We start from the raw sequence: 10,108 nt of genomic DNA, 5'->3' as shown, positions 1-10,108 counted from the left end.
GTCTATAATGGAATTGCTTCCAGGGTAAAGACTCCCTCCAAATTCTAAACAGCCAAAGAATTTGGATAAATAACCAAAGCAAAACCCAGCAGCTCAAATTCTGAGGGTTGCCTGTTATCAGCCTCAAGATTACATGTGAGCAGGATTAAAAAAAAGCCAACTAATTCAAAGTGAGAGACAAGCTATCAATCTGGTTTTAAAAAAGTGCAACGCACCTTGATCCAGCAGTTTGCTATTGGTATATATGTGTCATTCAAATAAGATGCATTAATCACTGAAGAATACTTGCTGAAAATCAAGTGTTTTTTACTCACTCTCTCAGCTGCAGATAGTAGGTGAGCTGCAACTCCACATACAATAAGGTTTCCAACTTACCAGCACCTCTGAGCTGGTCCTAAGTTATAGAATGGTTTAGGTTGGAAGGGACCTTGAAGATCATCAAGTTCCAACCCCCCTGCCATAGACAGGGACACCTCCCACTAGACCAGGTTGCTCAAAGCCCCATCCAGCCTGGCCTTAAACACTTCCAGGGATGGGAAAGCCACAACTTCTCTGGGCAATCTGTTCCAGTGCCTTACCACCCTTAAAGTGAACAATTTCTTCCTAATATTTAATCTAAATCTAGCCTCTTCCAGTTTAAAGTCATTCCCCCTCATCCTATCACTATACACCCTACTAAAAAGTCCTTCCCCAGCTCTCCTGTAGGCCCCCTTTGGGTACTGGAAGGCCTCTCCGGAGCCTTCCCTTCTCCAGGCTGAACAACCCCAGCTCTATCAGCCTGTCCTAAGAGGGCCGGAGCACCTCTGCTATGATCATCTTTGTGGCCCTCCTCTGGACCCACTCCAACAGGTCCATGTCCTTCTTATGTTGGGGGCTCCAGAGCTGGATGCGGTACTCCAGGTGGGGTCTCACCAGAGTAGAGTAGAGGGGCAGAATCACCTCCCTTGACCTGCTGGCCACACTTCTTTTGATGCACCCCAGGACACTGTTGGCCATATGCAAAACCAAAACCGAGCCTGATGCTCTATGCATGAAAGACAATAAGCAGTGAATGGGTCTGCATACCTGGAGGCTGGCAGCACACTGCTCTGAAATTACAGAAGCAGTACCCTGGAAGATGATCAGCATCTTCTGTGATATGTCCATACTTTCAGTGAGGTCTTCAAAGCCCCCATACTTGGAATACTGAAGTACAGCCAATATGCTTAAGCCCCAAAAGCCCACTTGCCTGCTTCTGAACTGGCAGAGACAGGAATGAAAACAGAAATGCAACAAGATATGCCCTTCCAGGGCCCCATTTATTAAGTGAATACAAAAATAAGATTATTTAAGTGCAGAGGCTCTTAAACCATCTGTTCTATAGTGAAAAGATATCTTGGGGTAGCAGTAAACAGAGTTTACAACGCCTTGTAAACAGACCTCTTTACAAGCAAGAAGCACACTGAAATATGACACATACTGGATTAGAAGTTCCCTGTTGCAGCAATACTCCACACTTCTCATCTGTCGATTTCAGAGTACTTTGCAAAAGGTATGAGCATCCTTTGCTCTGTTTCCAGAGGAGCACACACGAAACAAGGAACTTGCACTGTAAACAGTTGAAAAAGCGCCACAGCATTTTCCAAGGATGATGGTTTACCTCTTGTTAGGTTTATTTCGCAATGAAAAATAATGGCCAAAGCTATTGTGCATTATGGAAGTTTTAAAAATTACTTTTTTTTTTTACAACAACCTGCTGCACAGTTGCATAAAAAATATATTTTTTTTTTTCTTAATACAGTACATGGCATTTCTCCTCAATTGCACCAGAAGTAAATTTGGAAGCACTTTCAGTTTGTGTTATAGGCAAATAGGAAAGAAAAACAAGTCAGGCAGGCTCTCAATCTCCTTTCCATCTCTCTGCCCACTGTTTTATCATCACCCTTTCACATTTCTGAGTCCACATACATTCCATTGATAAGGTAATCCACTTGTGTGTAATCCTTCTTCTTGTAGCTCTCATAGGCCTGCATAAGGAAAAGAACTATAATAGTTATGAAAAAGAATGTACCAACTAAAAGCACTGCAAGAAGTGAACTTTTATCCACTAAGTACTGAGTCAGGGGCTCAGCAGCAATGAGAAGATACTCATTGTCCCTGTCCTGAGTTTCTGCAGGGGCCGAAGCTGTTTTGGGTGCATCTGCTGGAGCTGTGGCTGTTGAAAAAATGTGAGATGATGACTTTATCCCATGCCCAGTTGTAGTTTCTGTGGTAGAGGCAGTAGGTAAAACCATGGCATGAGTGGAAGTAGTGGAAGATGTTCCTGCATCTTGTGGGATGAGGGTGGTCAACGTTGTGCTCAGTGTCTTCAGGCCAGCTCCAACAGTGGTGGGGCTACTAGAGCGGGGAGCGCTGGTGGTGGTGGCTGGGTTAAACTGCTTTGTTTGAGGCATTTGAGTATTTGCTTCAGAAATGACAGTGAGGGGAGCAGAAGGAGAAGAGGGGGACAATACTGAGCCAGAGTTACTATTGCCTGATTTTTTGGCGGTGATCACAAACTTGATGTAATGGCTGGAAGTGGAAGCAGGGATGTTACCAGAAGTAGGAGAAGAGGCAGTGGACGACATGGCTTCAGCAAGGCGATGAGAACCTCCAGGGGCGTTTGAGGCATTGGCAGTTGTTTCATAAGCTGTAGTGAGGACAGTTGCATTTGTAATGTCTGTTGTTATGGCTGTGGCAGTGGTATTCATCCCTGTGGTGGTCGTCACATTGCTTACAAATGTTTCTCTTGCATTTGTTATTACATCTTCACTCTCATTCCCAAACAACTGCCTCAAGTGAATCTTGTGAGTCCGTGCTGTTGAGGAAAACAGGTTTTCCACGTTGTGTTGGTCAGCCCCTGCATTCACCATCCTCTCCTTTTTTTGTGGATAGCTTTGGTGAAACAGGACCGTTTCCCTTTTCCCACTGACAATTTCTTCAAAAAGACAAAACCAATAAGTTTCATAAGAATAAAACTCTCAAGCTCAAATCTGATCTCATACCCCCAACATACAAACCAGAACATGTATTCTGCAGTACACATAGTACAACTGGAATAAATCAGTCCTCAAGTCAACAAGAACATGGAAACTCAGACCCTGCCTTTATTGCATATAATCCCTTTGGGGTTTTGAGTTGTTGGTTTTGGGTTTTTTTTATTTGTTTTTTTGCCACAGACCTCTGGCATTTGCCCAACCAGGGAATTAATTCCACAAAAGGGGGGTAATGAAGTACAGAGCTACAATGCAGAAGCACATTATCAACAGGAGCAGTGTTGCAAATGCCAGCTCCTGAGAAGACTCATGCTATCAAAGTTACATAGCATTGACAATGCTTCATGCTTACATTAATAATTTTCACCTCTCAAAACTGAGTGGAAGTTTCCACTTACACCTCCATCCTTCAGAAGAATTTCCTTCACAACTAGTGATCTAGATTTACAGTGACATAAATCCCATCTGCTTATCAAAGGTCTGGTTGCTACGTTGCAGAGAAACCTTTGCCAACCCAAAAGAACCATGAACAAACTTTCTTCATTTTAAACTTGGGTATAGCGAACTCTTGAAACATACTTTACAAGACTGATTCCCCAATTACCAACAAGGCCTGTCTTGTTGTGTCACTTAATTGAAATGGAAGACTCTGGCACTCGAAAGTTACCATGAGCAATTACTGCTAAGGCTGCTCTGATTATAGAAGCAGCCTGCTGCCTCTGGCACAAAATCCTGTTAATCTCAGAAAAAACAATGCCAAGACATTTTATTTTCTCTTAAGAAATATAAAAACATTTGTTATGCCTTTATTTTCCAAAGGACAGCGTATGGAATGCAAATGACTTGAATGAATGATGTCTTCAAGGTGGAGACAAACTGTTACTCAGTAACAGTTACAAAAGTTACTCAAAGACCCATCATGCACATGTAAGTGCCAGAGCCCTTAGAAAGCTAGTGAAACAGTTTTTCCAGAGAACAGACTTTACCTACAGAATCATCTCACAGGCATTTCACAACCCATCTCCCTCAGCTGAAAGCCAGTCAAGGTCTACACATAGGTATTTAAGGCAAAAGGATCAGGATCCTAGCTTTAGCAGGAGCCTGAAGCATGGTGTTACCTCCAAGCAGATCTCTGATGTCTTGCTCTCCAGCATTCTGGCACACACTCAGCTGGTGACACTGCAAGAGGATGCAGCGATTCTGGTAGGGCACAGACCAATTACAGTGATGGTTACCTGAAAACAGCAGAGGAAATGTGTTGCTACACACAGCATACTGAACACACTGCTCCATGGGTGTAATTAAAGAATTAAAAAAAAAAAAAAAAAAGCTGGAAGGTCTGGCCTTAATGGATCCCAACTCAGCCTTAGTGAAAATAACTGGAAAGCCAATGAAATCAATGTGGCAGCTACAGCCTACCCACCTGCTTGTCTTCTGGTACCAACATCTTCTAACAACAGCAGTTCACTTACCCCATCAGGGACAAAGAGTGCACTATAGTTTGGACCCATCTAAATGCTGGCATTCATCTAGATGCCTTAAGGGGGGGGGGAGAGGAGAGGGGCAGGGAAAAAAGTGAGCTGAAACCAAGGAGACACCCATCTCGTCACCCATGAGAGACAGCTCTCATCTCAGTCCTTAGAGTTGCACAAAAATTTATTCTTCATTTACTGAACAATGATACCATTAGCCATGGGAGCCATCACAGAAATTGTGTTTTACTAAGTCAAATCCCAACACAAGCTAAATAAACTCATCACAGTAGGAACTCTCTCTCCTGACATTCCTTCAAACTCACTAACTTTTTTCTAGGCATGTCTACATACACATAACCAAACTTTGAGGGAAAGAATGAACCTCCTCTAACCAGTGCTGAGACATCTCAAACACTGCACCCAGTTTTGGGCTCCCCAGCATACAAGAGGGGTATTGACGTACTAGAGTGAGTCCCAGGGAGACTACTAGATATCTGAGGGGCTGAACCAGATGATTTATAGGAAAACTCAACATCAAGGGGAAAAATCAGTTTCCACCACAAGGACATTCAAACACTAGGCTGGGGGCCAGAGAGGTGTACTCTCCATCAGGTCTTACACAGCCAGATCTAAGTCAGGTTCGGATCAGAGACCTTCAAAAGTCCCTTTCTGCTTAATTATGCTATGATTTTATGTAATACCACAGTAGCATGTGACAGTAGTTCTGGAACACGTGCTGCAACAACAACAAAAAAAACCCAAACCACAGAAGAAAACACCACAGTGCTCAGTCTGGGATGAAGCAGATGTGTGCCCACTGGACACCCATCAGTGGATTAAAGGGAACTTGTGTACAGTAGGAGAAATTCATTTCTGTGTTTTGTTAGAACTGTGAGAAAGGGCAAAAAACATGCCTAGGTGGTACATATGGCTATATTTAAAGCTCTTATCTACAAAGAGTTACCCTCACTGAGGATTAAGGCTATGGGAAGCTTGAACTTTTCATAAACAAATGTTACCACAGTTATTAAAAGGGCTTGTGGAATATTTATGAACTTGGAGAAATCCCTTTACCAACAACCACAGTCTGTTTTGACAGCCCTAAAGAAACTAGCAAAGGTAGAATTTTACTGACTGATACAATGTTAAGAAAGTGACTGGAATCATTCAAAGCCTTTAAAAAAATGGGACTTAAAAAGTGATAAAGCAAAATGCTTCTACAGTCACAGAGAGCAGGAGATACAGCAGCAGCCCTTCAAGAAATTAAAATCCACTCCTCAGAAACAAAAGGAATGTTTGGATGTGCCCCGATTCCCAATCCTACCTTCCGTTCCTCACTTGCTAAGTCATGCTAGTGAAGAAATGCAGACTATCTACTACTGTAAATCATGCTATTTCTCATTTCTTGGGAAGGGAAAAACAAAAAGCCGGCAGCATATCTTACATTGGTTACATATTTAAGTCAGTCAGTTCAAAAAGGTCAAGAGACTAATGGGGTCAGCACAGTTACAGCATCCTGGTTTCTGCTGCCATCAGGATGGTGTCCAGCTGCTCATGACTTCCCTGTTGCTCCCCAGGAGAATCAGATACCTCTAATTGAGCTGGACTGATTATTACTCCCTTTGATGCAATTCCAGATGGAGGATCTAGCTGGTGTGTCTACTGCAAGATATGGGCCACCCAGTGGCTCCTTTTTGCTCACTTCCAATTAGGAGATGGGAGGGAAAAAAGAAAAAATAGAATGTGGAAGGACAATAAAAGCTCTTCAGAGCTATTTTGAAAGGAAACCATGTAGGCAGAAGCCAAAGTCTTGCCCTACCAAACTGGTTTATTTCATTTTTAAGCCTGCTGTTACTGGAAAATTGCCCAAATGCAAGCAAAAGCCACGTAAACAGATGTATTGTGGAAGTAGGGAGCAGGAATATTTGCTTTTGCAGCCATGTCATATTTTCCCTTTATTTTCCCCAGAGTATTCACAGAAGTATGGCCAAGTGGCTCTGTTGTCAGAGCCAGACTGCTCAGATGGCCAAGATGTTCCCCTCCAGCCCTGGACTGGCCACCACAGAAGAAACCAGGGAGGGCTCTGAATCTGGCCGCGGATGCAAAGGGAAGAGCACGAGCTTATCTTACCTTGCAACACAGGTTCATCAAGCATTTGGGAATCCTGCATTGCCAGACCTTTGCTCAGATAGGCACTTTTTCCATCATGTGCATCACTTACCCTAGCAGCATCTGGAGACTTGAACCCATTGTATTAGACAACATACAGAGGTTAGAGTTACTACCCATGCTGTCACCCCTAGAGAGTTTTGCTGCTTTTATTAGCACGCAACTAAAGCATCAAACTGTCTCATGATACTGTTACAATTGTTTTACGGTATGTTAGTTTGCTAACTACATATCCTGGCCTCTGGTGTGGATATTCAAAGGTGACACTGGAATAGCTAGACCAGCAACCACTCCCTTTTCTACAGGGCACATCTGAGATGTGAATGTACTGGCAAAAGCAGCTCTTTTTGTGACAGTTGCACTACTTCTCTAAGTTAGTGATATTATGTGAGCAAGGGTATAAATTACATCCACGGAAGAGAGCCCAACCAGCTAGGAATGTTATTTTTCCACTTCTCCAAGCAAGGTAGATATTAAGATGTCTCCCCATGCAAACTTGGCCTGCAACTTAACACTGTAATACCTAAAAAAAAATGACACCCACTGTTCCTTTACTGACAATTGCATAGGCATAACTATTCTGACATCTAAGTCTCAGCCTTCATGCCTGTAATGAAAGAAAGCACAAAAATAAACGTAGTTGGGGAAGGTGGGAATGAAGAACAAGAGCAGTAAAGCTGATCTTAAAATCTAAAGCTAATTGTAAAAAAAAAACCAAAACAAACAAAAAAAACCATTTCAGGCCCTTTTCTCCAGATGATTTCTCTGCGCATGGCTATACGTTTAAGCCAAGAGTTTGTGTCTTCTCCATCTCCCTTGACAACAGGTAGTGCAACAGGCTGGCCATCAAGTAACAAATAGGAATTAAATTGCTTCAGTGGGTTTAATACAGAACATAAAACCTGAAAAGATTGAACTTTTGGGTTTTGTTTTGCATGGTTTCCCTGAAGATGGAACAGGTCATCTAATTCTAGACTCAAATCCCTCTGCCCAAAGCTAACACTCAACTGGACTTGTTTTTTACAAAACACATCAGGAAAGAACAAGGTAAAGGATATAAAAAAAGTTGTTGAAGTCAGCAACAGGGTGAACCATGCACTCAGATCATCTCCCAGCCCTGATCGCAGACTAACTAAATTCCTTATATCCCTCCTCTGGAAGAGGCAGCCGATAGCACCTTTTCTACCCTTATCAAGATATCAGGAGGTTAAGATGACACGTGCACAGTGTTCAGAGATTCTCAAGTGGAACAGACAAACACGCAGTGCTACAGACCCTAAGCAGCAGCACAGTCAGTGTGAATGCATCACCTCTCTAGGGTTTACCAACTTACAAAGCAGAAGCTGAAGTTTTCACAGCTCTGGTGCCCAGTAGACAAACCCACTCATATTTTACCTCCTAAATAAAATGCTTAGTTTATAAAGGTGCTTTCTTTCCACTATGAAGGGACATCTCATATTTAAAATAAACATTTGAAACCACTGGGCATTAAAAAAAGGCATCTTTATGATGTTCCTGTCAATCTGAGTGTCAGACATTCATCCACCTGAGCCAAGGTCTCATCTTCACCAGTTGTTTGTAGGTGCTACTTCACAGCATCACCAGTTGTTTGTAGGTGCTACAAAGTTTTACATGTGGCTAGATAAGATAGGAACCTTCACGTGGACAACTCTGAAAGACTCATTTAGAAGTTTAATGCTTTTTAAAGACATCTCAGAGGCAGACAGCAGAAGGCTCTCATCTCCCCGAACTTGTTTAACCCTGTGCTTGGTTGCAGGATGCAACCGGTTTCTTCTAAGGCACACAAATTTTTCTTCTAAAAAACACACATAAATACCAGTAAGTAAAGACTACTCATTCTAGTGCAGCTGTCTACAACAGCACTGTTCACTTGCAAACATCTGGCAGCATGAAATAATCATTCTTCAAGTCAAGTGACCTAACACTGTTTGCACGCTACCAGTACACACCAAGCGCACATGCATGTTGTTTCTTACAGAAGCTAGAAGGGCCCTGGGAAACAGTTGCTCTGGATTCAATTTAACCAAAGCTGACACAAATTATTTAGCACCACAGCACTGCACAGAGAAGCCATAACCGTAAATAACTGGAATGAAGACAGACAGTTGCCAGGGGAGCAGAGGAGACTTTTAAGGAACAGAAAACCCAGCTGGAATTCCAGCTAAGGGACAAGAACCTCACCTGAAGCACCTGGGCTTTGACAAGCCTGTCTACACAGCTTTTCAATTGTAAGCCTGTTTATTCGCACTACGTGGACTCCTCTCCCTTTCAGGACAGAAAAACTATGTTCACATATACAGAAAGAAATGAGCAGGAAGAATACAATGGCAGTCCACATCTTCAGGGCTGGCCTTGCAGGGAGGTTTCTCTTCCCAGGAGCACTTCTTTCTTCTATCACTTTCAGATCTGCTGCAATATACCTATTAAAAAAAAGAAAAAAAAAAAGAGAAAATTATCAATTTATATCAAGAGTGTTCTACTAAACACACTCCTATCAGCAGGGATAGAAAAAAAAAAAAAAAAACAAACAAAAAGCACAAAAGGCAGGCAGGTCTCATTACACACAACATACAGGACATGATGAAGAGGCAGGAAAAGAAAAAAACATTCCCAAATTCACAGAGAGGCTCTTTCTTTGGAAAGGGTACTTCACTCTTCTTCCCTCAGGCCCCAGCAGAGAACAGCTCAAGTCAAAAGCCATGTGTACAAAGCCACTCAAAGCCCACAGGCATATGGCAGCACAGACATGACGCCTTTTGACTCACTCTGTAATGTTGCTCCCAGGCTTAGCAGAACAGTTTGCACCAGCTTGAGCATACTGATAATATGGGGAACTATAGCCCTGGCCCTGCCTTTACACCAAGTCAATCAAAACCGCGCATCAATCTCGATCAATTCCTGCTTTGATTTTCCTGCTCATTTCAAAAAGCTAAAAGAAACTTTGACTGAAAACAAGCAAAAGCCAATACTTCAGGTCTTCCAAGACATTACACAGACACATCAGCTGTTACTGAAGAAGATTCACACCCACAGTAAGCCTTCATTTCCCCACATAAAACAACAAATAGGCAATGTCTTTTCTTCATTACCAACGCACACACAAGACACTGTCCCAATGGATGGGCTCTCTTCCTTGAAGTCACTGGAGCAGCTCCCATTGATTTCAGAGCAGATCATCAGCTTCTACCTGGATTTACCTTCTTGTTTCCAAAACTTTTTAAAGCTTTATATGAGCTTCCAAACAGTTCAGCCTGAACCAGACTAATTGAAAGTCTCTTCCCTAAACAGTTTTTAAAGGACAACCCTCTTCCTCATCAATGAAGCAAGCTCGAGTCCTCATCCTGCAGTTATGGAAAGAAATGTCATGGCCTTCAAAGAGTGTTGATATCAATTTTGCGTGACATCTCGGAGGTGACAGCAGTTGAAGAC

At 42.5% G+C, this 10,108-nt stretch overlaps 1 protein-coding gene across 1 annotated transcript; it reads right to left on the bottom strand.

Annotated features, from left to right (window-relative positions):
* Window positions 1-1,783: 1,783 nt before the first annotated feature.
* Window positions 1,784-9,017, bottom strand: LOC104290305 (chromosome unknown open reading frame, human C11orf24). The gene is made up of 3 exons (XM_009889392.1): window positions 8,861-9,017; window positions 4,133-4,249; window positions 1,784-2,956 (listed from the first exon to the last, which is right to left on the bottom strand). Exons 1-3 carry the CDS (start codon window positions 9,015-9,017, stop codon window positions 1,926-1,928), a joined length of 1,305 nt encoding a protein of 434 aa, XP_009887694.1. The 3' UTR covers window positions 1,784-1,925.
* Between the last annotated feature and the right edge of the window lie 1,091 nt (window positions 9,018-10,108).

Source organism: Charadrius vociferus, unplaced genomic scaffold, assembly GCF_000708025.1.
Source record: "Charadrius vociferus isolate BGI_N301 unplaced genomic scaffold, ASM70802v2 scaffold467, whole genome shotgun sequence".
Classification (NCBI taxonomy): Eukaryota; Metazoa; Chordata; class Aves; order Charadriiformes; family Charadriidae; genus Charadrius; species Charadrius vociferus.
This window is presented reverse-complemented; position numbering and strand designations above follow the sequence as displayed.

What these genes read in the sequence shown, in the direction of transcription:
- LOC104290305 (XM_009889392.1), bottom strand. Translation starts at nt 9,017, where the DNA reads ATGTGGACTGCCATTGTATTCTTCCTGCTCATTTCTTTCTGTATATGT. An exon ending in TCAAAGCCCAGGTGCTTCAG is followed by an intron (nt 4,250 to 8,860) that starts GTGAGGTTCTTG and finishes TGCTGTTTTCAG; the next exon opens with GTAACCATCACTGTAATTGG. An exon ending in CATCAGAGATCTGCTTGGAG is followed by an intron (nt 2,957 to 4,132) that starts GTAACACCATGC and finishes GTCTTTTTGAAG; the next exon opens with AAATTGTCAGTGGGAAAAGG.